The 18,468-nt window shown below is 28.9% G+C and overlaps 3 protein-coding genes across 3 annotated transcripts; 2 read left to right on the top strand and 1 right to left on the bottom strand.

The window, feature by feature from the left end:
- Window positions 1-895: 895 nt before the first annotated feature.
- PGO_071230 (hypothetical protein, conserved) lies at window positions 896-3,762 on the bottom strand (the record flags this gene model as incomplete). Its single annotated transcript, XM_028686996.1, has 6 exons — window positions 896-1,115; window positions 1,512-1,672; window positions 2,583-2,672; window positions 3,162-3,275; window positions 3,434-3,546; window positions 3,711-3,762. The coding sequence occupies 6 exons, from the start codon at window positions 3,760-3,762 to the stop codon at window positions 896-898; spliced, it is 750 nt and encodes a 249-aa protein (XP_028542797.1).
- A 4,264-nt stretch (window positions 3,763-8,026) lies between these two features.
- PGO_071220 (Met-10+ domain containing protein) lies at window positions 8,027-10,422 on the top strand (the record flags this gene model as incomplete). The annotated part of the gene is made up of 2 exons (XM_028686995.1): window positions 8,027-10,198; window positions 10,348-10,422. 2 exons carry the CDS (start codon window positions 8,027-8,029, stop codon window positions 10,420-10,422), a joined length of 2,247 nt encoding a protein of 748 aa, XP_028542796.1.
- A 4,376-nt stretch (window positions 10,423-14,798) lies between these two features.
- PGO_071210 (phospholipid or glycerol acyltransferase) lies at window positions 14,799-16,673 on the top strand (the record flags this gene model as incomplete). The annotated part of the gene is made up of 4 exons (XM_028686994.1): window positions 14,799-15,134; window positions 15,402-15,459; window positions 15,639-16,213; window positions 16,383-16,673. The coding sequence occupies 4 exons, from the start codon at window positions 14,799-14,801 to the stop codon at window positions 16,671-16,673; spliced, it is 1,260 nt and encodes a 419-aa protein (XP_028542795.1).
- Between the last annotated feature and the right edge of the window lie 1,795 nt (window positions 16,674-18,468).

Below are 18,468 nucleotides of genomic sequence, written 5' to 3'. Positions count from 1 at the left end.
TTTGCTCAATATATAGAGAACGACACATGTAAAATTACTCATATGTGGGTAAGTACACACAGAGGTACATGGGCAGATACAAGAATATACATATAGTCAGCGTTAACGCATAAAAATGAGGAAACTTATGAATCCTCGTTGTTATGATTCATTCGCTTTGCACATATATATTTATCCACAGATCCCCATTGAAGAATGGCATGTGAAAATATGTATATTTTACTGGCATCATTAATGCTAATCTTCTTTTTATATATATATATATATATATATATATATATATATATATATATATGTATATATATTTTTTTTCTCTCCTTTTTAATTATTCAATGGATGGAAATTTTACACAAGTATTTAATTTATCAATGTGGACAAGCTACACAAACAATTTTGTTTTTAGAATTACAAAAAAAAAAAAAAAAAAAAAAAAAAAAAATTTAGAGTATAAAATGTAGACGTGCATTTGTATGTACACATAAATTACGCCTAACACATTTCCTCTCTTTTTTATGTAAAAATATATGAACAGTTCAGAATATTTTTACCTCTTTTTTGTTAATAAAATAATTATGCGGAAATTAAAGAAATTCTGGGTTTATCAATATATATAAGGGAAAAGTGGGTGATGAACAAATTTGATAATTAAAACATGGGGGCGAGGGAAAAAAAAGGGTAGTAAAACAACAAAAAATATAAAAATTAAAAACAAAAATGGAGAGAAAATGAGAAAAAAAAAAAAAAAAAAAAAAAAAAGACTAACATGAGAATATATATACACAATGTGTGCACATTCAGGCACATAAGAGAACGGTGGAAAGATGGACAACAAAAGAAAGAAAAAATTTACATACACACATAAAAAAAAATATATATATATTTTTTTTTTTTTTGATTAAGAATGTTTGGATATAAGGACTTTAAATTCTTCGTACAAATCTGAATTCGTTTCTCCAAATATAACTTGTGCCTTTTTCAGTGTTTCTTCTCGTTTTTGTTGATGATTATTGAGCTTCTTAATATTTGATAGAAATTGATTAAACTGTTCATATGTTAGTCTACTTCTTGCATTACGAAAAAAAGCCCTACCGTCTGTGTTTTTTTCTCCTGTCGATCTGCATACGAAAAAGAAATAAAAGAACCGATATTGAAAAAAAAATAGTGAATTATATTTTTAAATGGGAGTTACACTAAAAAGTGAAATTCACATACTATGATGTATATTGCCTCATATTGCCTCGTATTGCCTTGCATTGCCTCTCATTGCTCTTTGCATGTGTATGTGTATGTCAAGGGGTGGTGCAAGTAGCGTGACTGTGCTGGCACATGCAGTGTATGAAATGTGAACCACCAAACAAAAATATTCAGCATAATGATGCAAACTTGCACTGAGTGAATGGAGAGGATTATTTGACACATATATATAAATTTCTCGCCTTTTTTTTTTTTTTTTTTTTCACGTTTTTCATAATTCCCCATAACTTCTTCATGTTTTTATCTCTCCAAATTACCCATTTCCCAAATAAGGCGAATTGAAATTGCCATTGATGATATTGTGTGTATCCGAATTAACTATTTTATTAATTAGGGTTTGACACGAATCTTCATTGCCATTGATTTCGAGCATTGTTCTTGGTGCTGTTGTTTGCAACATGTCATCTGCAGAGTAATACTGAGAGAGGGTGTGATCATGGTGTTGCTTTAAAAAATGATTACAAACGATACGAACGCAGGTGAGAAGAAATAACTCTCATAGGAAGCCCAACAATGCACCACTTCGATGAAATGCAAGGTGTAAAATTTGGGTATGGAACAGAGGGGCAGAAATTAGATGCACAAATTAGACATTGCATTTATGCAAACTGATCACATACACTGTTGTCAAAAATAGAGACTATGGTGACATCCTCTTGTCCATTCATTTTGACACACACTTTTCAAAAAGGCAGAAAGTATATATAAAATGTACACGTTCACATAATGGACTAAAGAGAAAATGGTTATGTCTCGCCTTCAAAGAATATAACAAACACAAAACGATTTGTATAAATTTGTGGAACTTGTTATACATACATGGCAAATATTGGCACAAATGTGCATGCTTAACAATGTTGAGAAATTCTTTTTTCTTTTTTATTATCATGGAGCTGCATATGTGAAATAGCTGCAAACGATTTTACATGATAAACGATTCAAGATAATACTGAAAAAAGGTGTTCCACATGTGTGCATGAACATATGAAGTGACATTCTAAATACATACAGAAGGAATTCATATTGAACTCATTGGGAGGGGATATACATAACTATTCATGTATATAACCATCATGTGTATATTTGAAAATAAAATGGAATATGTGACTCAGATGTATTAAAATGAATTAACCAAGATGAAAAAAGTGTACACAAAACAAACATACGATTTATGTGCATTTTTTTTTCTTGCACTTGTTATGCACATAAAGATGTCCATAAATTTCTTTGTTGATTCCCTCAATATGTCAAAGTAAGCAATAGTCATACGAAACTTTCGTATTCATTTTTTCTTTTATTCTTCGTTTTTTTTTCTTTTTTTAAATTACTTTATGTGCATCTTCCACTTCATGCTCTTCTTGTATAGAATTGAGAACAGCCTTTTTAAGATTCTCCAGTCGATCAATATCTCTATTCAGCTGAGGGGAAAAAGAAGAAAAAAAAAAATTACACATATGTTTGTTTTATTTTTCTATTTGATGTAATCCATTCTTCTATTTGGAGACTTGTCAGCTCAAAGAACTGTTCATAAATCATTTGCAAAAACTAGCGTTCATTTTTCTTTATATGGGAAAGTTAATTGCAAATTATTTTTATTTTTTTTTTTTTTTTATTTCTTTTGATTTTCATAACAATGAAAATGATAAGATCAGAATTTTCTATCATCAGGTCCTTTTATTTGTTTCATTTTTATGAATATCTCTCTAGACAATTCTGGTTAATTTTACAACGGGCTGGGAATGCCAAGGGCAAAGTTCAAATTACACCATCCTCCCCCCCCCCCTCCCCTTTTAGACATACACAAAGGGTGTTATGAAATGCAAAAATATAAGTATACATGTTGTATATACATAAAAACATATATCTCTCTTCAATCACCCTTTTTAAATTCTCGCTCATATTTTTACTTTTTTAATGGTTGTAATTAATTGTTTGTTTTCATCAGCTAACTGATTTCCTCTTTGTGTTGATTCGATTAACTGAACTTCCAGATTGCTATATTTTTTTTGAATTGATGATAACTAAAAAGGAGGAAACAAATGATTAAACAGAGTTGATATAAGTGAAGTAGGGGTTCAATTTCAGAGAAAAAAAAAAAAAAAAAAAAAAAAAAAAAAAATTGCATAACCACATTCTACCATAAACAAAATAATAAAATATGTGAAATGCAGAAATTAACTTGTTCTAGTTTTTCCGTTAATTGTCCTTTTAGAGATCTTATTTCTGCCTCTTGAGATGTAACTCTTGTTTTGTATGCATTTGTTACTATTTTAAACCCTAAGGCTAGTTGTTCTGAAAGAAAAATGGGGGGGGGGAAAAAAAAAAAAAAATAAAATAAAACATAAATGCACACAATTAGATACTCCAAAAATAAGCGATGTAATATATGCTTAACTCTTTTAACTTGTTTATAAAAAAAAAAAAAAAAAAAAAAATTCACAAATATGATTAATAACCGTCTGCATCTGAAGGTAGCCAACTTAGGTCTGTAGTTCCAGCGTTTGACATTTTTTAAAAAAAATTATTCTTGTATAATTTTTAATAGTGTTAATGAAAGAAAAAAAAAAAAAAAAAAAAATCGCAGTAATAACGTTTCAAACTCTGAGAAAGTTAAAAAATTGAAAATTTTGTCAATATGTGGCATGTGCAGTTTGTACAGAAAACATATAGGAATATGTGCAAGCTTATTGTTCTTCCAGATTCATATAAGTAAGAATCTATACTTATTAGGTACTAAATCATAACTAATGAAAGAAAAAGTTTCTAGCTTAAAAGAGATTTACAAAAACAGACACTGTTTTAATGCAGAACTGAAACAAAACTTTTTCTTTTTTTTTTTTTTTTTTTTTTTCTTTTTTACACTTATATGTAAGTTAGAGGTGGGTGAGATGAACAACTACGTAACTACAAACAAATGGAAATCGAAATTGACTTATATGTGTGCGTTTATAATGAAGTGGAAGCTATAATATGTATATTTCCCTTCTTTTTTTTTTTTTTTTTTTCTTTGTTTACAGTTACAAACGGGTGACAATTAAATGAACAATCCAAAATCGAAAAAAAAAAAAAAAGGACACAAAAAAATTAAAAAAAAAAAAAAAAAAAAGTGTATATTTAATCAAACTAAACAACAAACAAACAGGTACATAAAAAAAAAAAAAAAAAATGTGAATATTAATCAAACTAAAGGACGGTCAAAAATGGCACGTTATGCTCCTGCGTGTTATTGTCTTTTCCTGATGTTAATTAATTTTTATGTTATTATTTTACTCCATCCGATTGTATCAACGGTTTTATGTGTATGTTTAATAGAATGATGCATTCACCTGTGTATGGTATGAACAATGGCATTTCAACTAGTTGAGATAATGACCTCAAGAGCTTGCTTTCTATTTCACTTTATTTTATTTATTCATATATATACATATATATATATATTTATTTATTTTATTTTATTTATATTTATCATTCTATATTAAGGCACTGACACTCTAAATTATGCCTTAATTCCTTCTTTTTTTTTTTTTTTTTTTTTTTTTTTTTCTTTGAGCATAAGACCCCCCGTGAATGCATATACAGCTGAGAAAAAAATTGTAAAAAAAAAAAAAAAAAAAGAAACAAATGAACAAATGAACAGATGAACAAACGAACGAACGAACGAACGAATGGGTGAAAAAAAAAAAAAAAATTTCATACACGAATAAACAAAACGTATGTTGTATTTGTTTTTAAAAAAAAAAAAAAAAAAAAAAACTGCTGTGATGGTGCTACACAAAATATACAGGTGGAGTAGTTCACGTATTTTTAACTTCTCACCCATACCCCCTCTTCCTATTTGCATATTTCTGAATTCATGAATATATATGTAAATACTTCACTACCATTATAAAAGTTTGAATATTTGTGTGCATATCTGGACGATTGTGTATATGTGTATGCACATAACCCTATGTGCACATACAGTGGTATCCGCACGTATTGCTCCTCCCCCAACCATACAAAATTGTCGTAGAACAGAATTTAAAAAACAGGAAATTGTAGATGATAGCACAATTGTACTTAAAAGGTGTGTAGGGACAATTTTTTGAAATGTGGATAAAAAAAGAAAGGTATAATATATATACACAGTGAGTGAAATGCATATAATTCTTTGGACTATGAAAAACAGTGAATTGCATTTATCAATGCATTGGTATATACATAAAAATATATATACCAGTACAAGTACTGCTATGCGTACTGACATGCGTATGAATATATATACACATTTGCACTTAAATTTTGGGTGGGCAAAAAAATAAGCGAAAATGGATGAGAAGGCCAAATTGGTGGAAAGGCCGTACACAAAAACGCACACACACATACCTTGCCAATTGGTACATGCATAATTACACCTTATGTTTTTCAAATATGACTTAGTCGGTGCATTGTAAATGTTGAAATGGGAAATGGGAGGAAGATTTATATAGCACACTATGTTGGAGGGGTTGGAAGTGGTCGAAGTGTTGGAGGGGTTGGAAGTGTTGGACGTGTTGGACGTGTTGGACGTGTTGGAGGGGTTGGAAGTAGTGGAAATGTTGGAGGGGTTGGAAGTAGTGGAAATGTTGGAGGGGTTTGAAGTGTTACTGCATATTTTCCCTTTTCTCCACTGATGCATGCGGTGTATGCTGTTTTATGTTGCATAGAAAGAGAACATGCAGGTTCATTTCAACAGATCCTACTATTGGTTCCCAATAAAAGGATAAGGAGAATTTCCAAATTAATGTTAATCACTGTGTATCTACATGCATAATGTAAAAAGTTTGTGTTCTTGATAATATTTCTTAACATAATGGTATCACACCACAAAGTGCACTTAAGATGCAGGATTTGTCACAAATTTTTGAGAAAAAAAAAAAAAAGAAAAAAAGAAAAAAATCGGTATTTTCAGCATGAGTAAATATATTTGTTTATTACTTTTTTTTTTTTATATCATTTTATTTATTTATTTTTTTATTTTTTTATTTTCCTATATATGTTACTCTGGTTTTATAAAAAAAATAAAATAAAGTGAAATAAAATAAGAAAAAAAGGTGTTCATATGCACAGTACCCGTTTAGGTAAGGCATCCACTCGACAGTAATTTATATATCCACCACACAGTAAAAAAAAAAAAAAAAAAAAAAAAAAAAAAAAAAGACCATGCTATCGCAACATCTGTTGAATGAAAATATGCTGCTTCCGAGTTAGAACTTTACCTATACAAAACACTGATATAACATGGAAAAGCACACATGGTGAAATTTCCTAAGAGGATGAATACATTTGGTCAGGTCACAATTCGAAATTATATCCCCCTCCCCACCCTATCATGTTTACACATGTGTACATATGTTTGTACCTGTTCTCAAGAGGTATGTTTGCTGCATCCTACCTCATCCGAATGTACATGTCTAAATTGAGTTGGCAGATCGTCATATATATCTATGTATATATGTACATATATATATATATCATCCCCAAGCTACATAAAAAAAAATGAAAAAGATACAAAAGAAGAAAATGACTCTTGCCCATATAACACTTTTTACCCTGTGCCAGTGTATAAAATAAATGTCACAAATTGTCTGAATCTATTTTAAAAAAAACGTTCGATGTAATATATTTATCAATACTTGCATATACATTTCTAATTGCGTGAGTGGATATATATATATATATATTTTCCCCTATTTGGATGATAAAAGATATTGTTACAGCATTGAAATATAAATTATTTAAATTGGTACATGAGGATTTATGCGTTCCGTTCCATCATGTAGCAACAAAAGAAAGATCACAAACATTTTCCTCTATCCTTAGTCAATTTAAAAAGCGTACTTTCTTGTAATAGATTTATTTGATTTTCTCTCATATATGTTCCGTTTTGCAAGTCGTTCCCATTAGATTTTTTTTTTTTTTTTTTTTTTTTTTTTTTTAAGGAAAAAGACAAAACTGATCAAAAGAATGATAAAAAATGAGGGGTAGTATAATGGGATATATGGGTATTTTTCGAAATTAATAATGTTTAGATGGTGATTTTTTAACCAACTGATATTATGTGATTTACAATTCATAGGTAAATTAAACTTTTTCTAGAAATATTACATGTACATATATCTTGCCACAATGATTCCAAAGAACTCAAAATGAGATATTGTTTATTTTTATTTTTATTTTTCTCCACTTCATCTAGTAGTCTTATAATCCAATAGTTGCATCACCCCATTTTTTATATTGTTAGGTCCCGAGAACTCCAAAATTTGGTAGCCCTAGCAATATACCAATTCTGTTTCATCACATTTTTGCAATAATTTTTCTCGCAACCTTTTTTTGAAACTGAGAAGCTGTTGTGTCAATTTGTCATCTACCTTTCAACAACAACCTCGTATTAACATTTATCGAAACGCAGAACGATAATGCACATAGAGTCTTGCAACATTAAACATTTTCTCCTTTTTGCCAAGAAAAAAAAAAAAAAAAAAAAAAAAAAAAAACCAAATACATGCCATACATATGCATAAGCATATATGTGCTCATCCTAGTTGGAATAAATTCGAAATATGAAACACGGACTTACTACAATTTCTGTTTTGAGAATAATAGAAACCACACTGTCATTTCTCCATTTTTCTTCTCATTTGGCACCTCCCACGACCCTCTTCAGTGAGAAAGTTGTTATGTACATGTACATGCTAATTTGTGGATATCCGTTTTGTACAGACGCAAAAGCCTGCACAAAAATGTCCATTTGATGTTCATTAGAATTTTATATTTTTTGTGGATTCTTCAACACTTTGCGTATGTTGCTTCGTTGAGGAAAAAAGGGAATTTCTTACACGCTTTTGTGAAAATGAACAATCCGGTTAATATAAAAAACTTAAGAGATGTTAAAGAGAAGGTTAAATATGAAAAAAAAACACACTGCCTTGTATTAAAAAAATCTAAAACTAATACTATATTAAAAAATAAGTATACAAAATGTTGGCTTATGAATGTATTCAAATTTCCATCTGTGCTAAAATTTGTGGAATACCAAAAAGCCCTTATTGATTCTGGGGTCTATAACAAGGAATTGATGTCCCTCATTCATACATATTTGGAAAAATTGGAGGTAGGAACTAGGTCAATGAAAAACCACGCAAGTGGGCTCACGCATGACCAGACGATCGATATGGTAAAATGTGAAACAGCAGATGTGCTAAAGTGTGAAACAGACGATATGGTAAAATACGCGACGATCGGTCAGATTGGTGACCATGCAACCGATGCAGTGATAAATGCAGCAGGAATAGACGAAGGAGAACTTAGACTAATCCCACTTAATGAACATTTCAATAAAACATTACATGAGTTGATGGAAAGAGAAGGAAAGGGAATTATGAACGGAATTGATATTTCACCAGATGAAGGAGAGTTCCAGAGTGACGAGGAGAAAAAAGAATCTGCTAGTTTAAGAAGAGAGAGGAAATATTGGAACCTGATTAATAATGAAGAGAATAATATAAAAAAGGAAAAGTACCAAATGTTGAAGGATGTTAATAAGTGGCCAGAGGACAGCATTCTAAATGATTCTTCTAACCGAATGAAATATTTAACAGAACTGTTTTACCTGATAAAAAAAGAAGATATAAAATTGAGTGTGATTCGATTAGAATTTGGGTACGACAATATGAACACATCAGAAATATTGAAAAAGATATTTCCATCAGGAAATGAAATAATTCATAAGTATGAAATGATCGGACATATTGCTCATTTGAATTTTTGTGAAAAGTTTGAAGATTACAAAAAAGTGATAGCTGAAATTATTTTGGATAAAAATAAAAGCATCAAAACTGTGATAAATAAAAAAGAAATGCTGAACAATGTACATAGGACATTTAATATGGAATTATTAGCAGGTGAAAAAAATTACCTCACCATGTTAAAAGAAAACGATATAAAAATAAAATTAAATTATGAATTAATTTATTGGAATTCCAAATTAAAAAAAGAAAGAGATCGTATTTATGATCTTGTTAAAAAAAATTCTATAATTATAGATATGTTTGGAGGAGTTGGAATTTTTAGTTTACATCTCAGTAAAAAAAATTGTTTATGTTTTTCAAATGATATTAATGAGCATGCATATAACTATATGAACATTAATGTAAAATTGAATAAAAGAAAAAACATTCTCACCTACAATTTAGATGCAACAGCATTTATAGATATGTTAATCCTTTTAAACCTGTTTTCAAACGATGCATCTACCTTAACAATACATCTAAATGAACAAAATATCAAAAATATATCCCTCGATTTTATCAATTCAGTGCATGAACAAACTAATGATAATATCAAAAAGAAGAAGAGTGCTACTACAGGAACTTCAAACAAAACACCTGACCTGGTAAGTGAAAAAAAAGACGCATATCATGATGTCTTAGATAAAAAAATAAAAATCACTTCTGGTGACACAAACAAATTTGCAGATGAGCAAGATAACAATCGATACATTTGCCATAAGGATGGATTAGAACCCATTCACGACGTTCAGAAAATTTCACAGAATAGCTTATCACCACAGGAGGAAAGGGCTTCATGTCAATTATTCATAAAGGACGATGCAGAAAAGGCAATTAATGGTGAACTCAAAAATGATCTACACAAAGTAGAGATAAATTTGAAACATTACGGAGATATTCACGTGTTGATGAATTTGCCCCAAACAGCTTTTAAATTCTTAGATGTGTTCAGAAAAATTAAAAATATTTACAGTGTCCATAAAACGGATACTCAAGACAAATATGTAAAAGACAAAATGAGGAATGTGTTCATACATTGTTACTATTTTTCAAAGCCAGAATTTTTTTATGAAGACGCTGAAAGAAACATAAGGTTGCAATTAAAGGGGATCCCAAGAGAAATGAAAATTACTGAAGTGAGTGTGCAGAAAAAAAAAAAAAAATGTTCTTTCTCTAATGACATTAATAATCTGTTTATACTTGTTCTTCTGTGTTTTATATTCCGCATGTACACTGTTTTTTTTTTTTTTTTTTTTTTTTTTTTTTTTTTTACGACGTTTACCAGATTAGGAAAGTCTCTCCAAGCAAACTCATGTATGTGGTAGAGTTCAACTTAAAGGACATTGTGGGCACAGAATGATCAACATTAGATAAATAAATGCAGGGAAGTAAAATATGTTGAGAAGTTTATATTAATGTGTCATAAAAAAAAGGGTTTAAGCAGTAATTACTTCATTATGAATGGATTGAAAAGTGTTCTTCATTTATGCTCGAAGTTTAAAAATAAAATAAACAATTTTAATGAATTTAAGAGGGTACCCCAAGGAATGCTTGAAAATTATGGCACTGTCAATAACACTCACGAATTAGACGAACACAGAGAAAGATTTGATGAGATAAACTTCTTAATAATAATGATAAATGCCTTACACCCCTCCCACCCAATATATCAGATTTATCGTTTTAATACATTCTTCATGTGTTATATATAATGAAGACCCCTCACCAGAGTAAAAAAAAAAAAAGCTGATTCAATTTTACCTATACAAGGTTGGTTGGAAAAAAAAGTGGAATAGAATATAATCATTTTTATTTCATATAAAATGAAATAATAAAAATAAGAAAAGGATAACATGACCTGTGCCGTAATGGATGGCACCTTATCAGTAAAGAAGAGTTATAATAGAACCAATTTCATTTCTTAAAAAAAAGGAGCATTTGCTTTTCTTGATCTTTTCACATACATACATATATATATATATATATATAAAAGTTCAAATATTAACATGCTCCTATATCTCTAATGTAACCAACATTTGTTCATACATCCCGCGGGTAGAAAAACAATTTTTACAAATATGAAATTATAAATATATGTAATCCTTTTGTGTTGTGTTATTTTTATGGATACGGGGGTGGGAAGAACAACTCCGATGTCACGAAAAATAACACGTTTCTGTTTTCCTAAGGCAAAAACGGGATAAAAGAATGGAAGGTACCATAACAGAAGGAACTAGACTAGCGTTAAAAGAACCATACGAAGTTGACAGTTTTTGTTTAAACCGTTATGTTTGTTCAAAATAAATGAACACTTCTGTGCATATACGCAGATATAGAAAGTTGTGCATATATGTAACCTATCCTGTTGCTCTTTAATTTAATATGATGCAATATAATATAACCTAGTTTAATTTAATTTAATATGATGCAATATAATATAACCTAGTTTAATTTAATATAATATAATTTAATATAATTTAATATAATTTAATTTTTTTTTTTTTTTCGTAAAATTTTGCTCTCATGTGTTTTTCTCATTTTTTTTTTTTTTAAATGTTCAAAAATTAGCTACATCATTATAAATGTACAACAACATGATAGGAAGTATTTACATTTGTGTCTATGCATGTTTGTCCTCCTCCTCAATGCACTTGCTAATTTAATATTCTTCAAAGATGTAAAGATAATTGTGCAGCAAAAAATAAAATACACATTTTTGGAAGCGTGGAAGAAACATTTTTACCTTTTTCTCCATTTTTGAAATATTTCGTATTCCCAGTTATCACTTCTTCAAGTGAATGCAACGGGATGGGTAAAAACGTGACAAGAATTTAAAAAAGAAAAAAAAAAAAAAGAGAGAGAGAGGGGTAAAGAGAGAGAGTGATAAAGAGAGAGAGTGATAAAGAGAGAGAGTGATAAAGAGAGAGAGTGATAAATAGAGAGAGTGATAAAGAGAGAGAGTGATAAAGAGAGAGAGTGATAAAGAGAGAGAGTGATAAAGGGAGAGAGTGATAAAGAGAGAGAGTTATAAAGAGAGAGAGTGATAAAGAGAGAGAGTGATAAAGAGAGAGAGTGATAAAGAGAGAGAGTGTGAAACTGAGGTTGAGAGAGACAAAATTCCCTAATAATTTTGCTACAGTAAAGTCAGTGCTAAATATGTTGTTGCGTAGCTATGATAATAATAATGGTTTCTGAATCATGCAAACGTGGAAAAAAAATAAAACACGTGTATTTTTTTTTTTTTTTTATTTATTTTTTACGGGACGATACACAAAAGTGCAACTTATTGGGGGTTATTGAATATATGAAAACATTAGCTTCGCTTAAAAGAATACACTTTTCGCTTGGTGAAACTTAATAAGATGTATGAGTAAAACGTTGGTATCATGAATAAACACAGTTGTAATTAAATGAATACATGTCTATGCATAACTACACAAAATATTTTGTCAGTGCGAAAAGAAAAATGAAGAAATATACATATATGTACGTATATGTATATTTACAAATTTGGCAGAAATACAGTAAAAGCTTCCCTGATATATTCCTTTTTAGTCAAAATTGGGACAAAATTGGCAATCAAAAAATAGAATAAAACTGTATACTAAGAGATATAAAAATTTACACACAAATATAAACATGCGTTTTTACATAAATATATGTATACATAAGTTCTTGCGTGCAAAAATTTAAATAAACATTTACATATATAATAATATACACAAACTCTTGCATAAGTATATTTATATGCAAAAATATATACAGTAATATAATAAAGACATACATGAATATATATATATATATATATATATATATATATATATATATATATATATACATATATGTGGTATATGTGATCATGCATATACACAAATGTAAAAACGAAGATAAAAAGGCATAAGAACAAAATTCGTGTATTTGCACCTGTGTGTATATGGATGCATATATGGAGCAAACAAAACATCCTAGACTATATTGTGTTACAATATGTACATATATATATACATATATATATATATGTATATATATATACATATATACATATATATATATATGTATATATGTGTATAGCAAATTGCAACGTATTTGTTATATGTAGCAAGTTATATTACTATATGGGAATAATTATTAATTGGGAGATTAAAAGAGAGTTAACATAAACTGTTGTGCTATGGCAATTTTCTCTCCTTATTATGGTAATTATATTTTATTTTTATTTATTTATTTTTTTATGTACAATTATTTTATTTTTATTTACAACTGATTTTTTTTTTTTTATCTTTTATTTACAATTATTTACAATTATTTTTTATTATTTTTTTTTATTTCCAATGTATATTTTTTTTTTTTATTTTCAATTATTCATAACTTTTTTTATTTTTACCAACTTCAAAATAAATTTTTTTTTTTTTTTTACCCCACCGACAATTTAAGTACCCTTTGAATTTTTTTTTTTTTTTTTTTTTTTTGGGCGAATTATTTTTATATATATATATATATATATATCGTTTTTCCTTTTTAGGGAACATATATTTTTGGAAATTCTATAAAACTTTTAAACTTAGAAGGCGTGCAAATCATAAATGTCCCATGTTGCAAAAAGGGAATAAGTTTGAAAATCTAATCATGTTGTAGCGAGGCATAATAATCTACAAGAATGTATAACAACATGTTATAATACATTATTGTAATAGGAAAAAAGATAAAAAAAATACCCTTTTTTCCTTTTTTCAGTTGTAAGATTTTGCTTGTCTGTTTGTTTGTTCGTTTGTTTGATTGTATATTTGTTTGTTCGTTTGTTTGATTGTATATTTGTTTGTTCGTTTGTTTGTTTATTTATTTGTTCGTATGTTTGTTTGTTTGTTCGTATGTTTGTTTGTTTGTTCGTATGTTTATTTGTTTGTTCGTATGTTTGTTTGTTTGTTCGTTCGTATGTTTGTTTGTTTGTTTGTTTGTTTTTTTTTTTTCTTTTTTTGCCAATTTTGTTTTGCAATTAATATTTCCCCAAAGGGATATATATATATATACTTACATGTTCGTATATATGCATAGTACGAATAGTTGTATGTATGTGAATAGCAAGGGAAAACAGTCAACCGTATATATTATAAACTTATTGATATATAAAGAGTCACATTATATATACATACAGAAGCTTGTGCATGCACAGGGTACATTAGTACACACATCATAGATGACAAGGCACGAATACGTACTTGTGTGTACTCACACCTATAATATCATATTGCAAAAAAAAAAAAAAAAAAAAAAAAAAAAAAAAAAAAAAAACCTTTAAAATTTTTAAAAAAAAAAAAAAAAAAAAAAAAAAAAAGAAAACTACATACCTTTATACTCGCGGCAAAACGTCAGAATAGAAATAACAAAAGAAAATCTAGTATGCTCGGGAATCTAATCAAATTGAACTCATTCAGAGTGAACCCAATCAGAGTGAACCCAATCAGAGTGAATCCAATCAAAGTAAATCCAATCAAAGTAAATTCAATCGAAGTAAATTCAATCGAAGTGAACCCAATCGAAGTGAACCCAATCGAAGTGAACCCAATCGAAGTGAACCCAGTCAAAGTGAACCCAGTCAAAGTGAACCCAGTCAAAGTTCACAATACAGTTGAGCAGACAACTGATACAAAAGACATAGAAATCGAACGCAGGAAAAAGAAAAAGGACAAGAAGAAGAAAAAAGTGAACAATAACGAGAAATTGCAAGGGGGGAAAAAAATGATTAAGAAGTTCGTGTATCACATCGTGGCATATATCATTTTTGCACTTAATCTAAAATTATTTTTTCATAAAATTTTGTTTACATCATGGATATGGGACTTTTATCATATATATTTCTGTTTACTAGTTCTATATGTTAGCTTGTTGGTAATATACGCAATTGGAGTTTACTGTAATTTGAAGAAGTTCGATCTCAAGAATTATCCAGCAGATCAAATTCAGTCATGTAAAAATTATGTAAATAAAAAAAACGTGCATCCCTATTCGTCCTTCGAGAGGCTTGACTTGGTGAATATGAAATTTACTAAGCTCCTGTATGGTGCAATTTTTATGGTAATGCTAATGTTTGCAAAACAAGTGTTTAAATACATGCAAGAGCTATCCACACGTGCAAAAAGTGTCGAAACATTGTAAATATGAACATGGAAAATTTAATGTTGTAAATAATGAAGCGAAAACAAGCATGAAAAAAAAAAAAAAAAAAGAGAGTGACAGAAAAGAGGAAGGAAAAAAAAAAAAAAAATCCTTCCATTTATCATTCCACATTAGTAATGCACTTACACATATATTACAATATATTTTTTTTCCACTTTTCAATAGGCCCCATGGAAAATAGTAGCACATCTGGTTGTAGCCTTAACGAATATAATCGTTTGTGGTAATAATATATACAAAGGAAAAAAATGTATTTGCTTTTAGGCACTTTGTTAAATCTTGGCAATTATAACGTTTTATTTATTTTTTTTATTTTATTTTTTTTATTTTATTTTTTTTATTTTATTTTTTTTATTTTATTTTTTAATTTTTTTTTTTTTTTTTTTCGTTCCATTCCTATAGCCATATTCTCATTTTTTATGGGAAAGAATAGAGAAGATGAAGAAAATGCAATAGTAAAAATTTACTTAAAATTTCTCAAGGTTATTTGTAGAATTTCATTATGGTTATTCGGAATTAACGATATAGAAAGTCATTATCTGTGTGACACAGATTGGCCAAAAAATATAGTAGCAAATCATGTATCTGCATTAGATCCCTTTTATTTTATAAGTGAACATGCATGTAGTTTTGTTGCAAAGAAATCATTACGTAAAGATGCATTTATTGGATTAAGTGTTATAGCCTTAAGATGTGTATTTGTGTATAGGGAAAAATCAGAAGATAGAAAAATTTCTTTGGAGAGTATCAAAGAAAGACAAACAATGGTTGAACATAAAAAAAACAATGTCCCATCTTTTGTTATATTTTCTGAAGGAACAACATCTAATGGAATGCAAATTATTGAACAGAAAAAAGGAGCATTCTTTTCTTTACTCCCAATAACCCCAGTTCTCTTGGTTTATGACTATGATTTTTTTAATCCCTCTTATGATATTCTTCCATTTACCTGGTGGTTCATCCTGATAGAGTCCAATGTGAGAAACCAAAAAAAAAAAAAAAAAAATAGGTGTATCATTTTATCGATACATTTGCCTTTTCTTTTTTATTTTTCCCATATTTCTCTGTTTTTGCACATTTTTTTTTTTTTTTTTTTTAAGTGCACGTTTTTTTCTCATTTTCCCATTTTCGTTTCCCTTCCATCAGTATCAAAGCATATCCTTGAAAACATATTGGTTGCCAAAAGTTTACCCTCCAGATAAGAAGAAATATCCTAACATGACTGATGAAGAACGAATTAACATATTCCATGATGAAGTATCGAAAATAATGTTTGAAAATATGAAGAAGTATAATCCGAAGGCTCCTAAAGATATAGATGATTACAGAGACTGGCCAGGATCACTACGTACAAAAATAGAATTTTTTCAATCCGCCTTGGGAAATATAGCAACAAAGTATTTAAATAACGAAAAACAACGAAGTGAAAAAAAATAATTTTACAAAATTAACGGGGAGGAAGAGTACTGTGTGTCTCCACCTCCTCCCATCCCCTTTCCCTGAACTATAGCCACACGTGTATATATGGTCAACGTGTGTGTCTAATTTTTCTATTCTTTTCTTTATGTTAGAAATTTATACGTTTTTAGTGCTATCTTTAACCCCTCCCCCCCCCGTTCCCCTTATGATGTAATAATGGTATTAAACCATAATGATAATAATATCAATAAGCAATTAATATTTTCATCTTAATGACGGTCTTCCTCATGATAGTAATTTGCATGATGATCATCCTTTTTGGAAGGCATCCATTTGATAGCCTACATCATGAAGTATGCTGTTTCTACTTCATAATATAGTCTGTCTGATGTGATATCACTAGCATCGTCATCATCGTCATCATCGTCATCATCGTCATCATCGTCATCATCGTCATCATCGTCATCATCGTCATCATCGTTATCATCGTTATGTTTTAGTTTTATTTGTTCATTACGTTTGTTTAGTGACTTTATTACATTTTAAATACCTAGGTTTTCGTACAATTTTTTTTTTTTTTTCTACATTTTTGTCATTTTATAAAAGCACATTTTATTCCATTTTTTAATTGGAATAAAATGAGATGAAAATAATTGTTCATGAAAATTTCATCATATAAAAAAGTTAGCACATAACATTTCATTAATTCAAGTGAATTTTTTTTTTTTTTTTTTTTTTTTTTACAAAGTTTTGCCCCATGTCTACCGCTCGACAATACTTCATGCCGTTCGATGTTTATCTATTTTTTCATTAAACATACGCGTGCATAGATAAAATTGTGAAAGTCGCATTTATTCTTGTCATGATGAAATGACTTTTTTGGTGACAAAAACATTGTCCCATCCGATCAATTTTAACATAAACCATTGTAAAGAAAGCATTTAAAAAAATATTTTTATGTGTTCGTACTTTATTTATGCATACGAGTATAATCCACAGTTGTGTGTATAATTTTATTTTTCTCATCTCAACCTTTTAACATTTTTGTTCCTATAAGGCAGATGTGAGACAACAACTCTACATGATGCTGTGTGCAATTTCCACGCGTTGTTCACCTTTTGCCTGCATTGTTCAGGGGAAAAAGCTCAAATTGTTCAGATTTGTTCATAAAGGTAAAAAAAAAAAAAAAAAAAATAATAATATTAATAAAATAAAAATAATCAAGCTAGCCAAACTAGCGAATTTTGCAAATTATCCAAGTTAACAAAAAGGCAGTTGCAATATTTTTGCCACACATTTTGAAATTCATTATACGCAAAAATGTAACGTGTGGAGCAAAATTTAAATTTTCTCACTTCAAAAAAAAAAAAATTAAAAAAACGTATACATGTATATATATATATATATATTTATATATTTATTAATTTGTTTATTTATTTATTTGTTTATTTATTTATTTTTTTATTTTACCCGTTGACCATTTTGGTCATAGCTATAAATTTGCTTTGTTAACAATTTTGACCGAACTGTTCTTCCATTTTGTTAATTTCGCTCATTTTGTCCATTTTGCACATTTTGCACATTTTGCACATTTTGCACACTTTTTCAATAGTCACACAAATTAAAACAATTAAAGGGCTACTTTGTAAATATACATACTCTATAAACGAGGGGAAAGCAGAAATTGTCCTTTATTCCCCAAAGAAAGTTCCTATATTTATATAACAATTCCGTTGCTCAATTAAGACACACATGTGCGAGTATGAAGGACTGGACGTTCATTGTTCTTTTTTAGATGCTCCTTTCCCCAATG

This window comes from Plasmodium gonderi, assembly GCF_002157705.1.
Source record: "Plasmodium gonderi DNA, contig: Chr07, whole genome shotgun sequence".
NCBI classification, from domain to species: Eukaryota; Apicomplexa; class Aconoidasida; order Haemosporida; family Plasmodiidae; genus Plasmodium; species Plasmodium gonderi.
The sequence above is the reverse complement of the archived record's forward strand: the minus strand, read 5'-3'. Positions and strand labels throughout refer to the sequence as shown.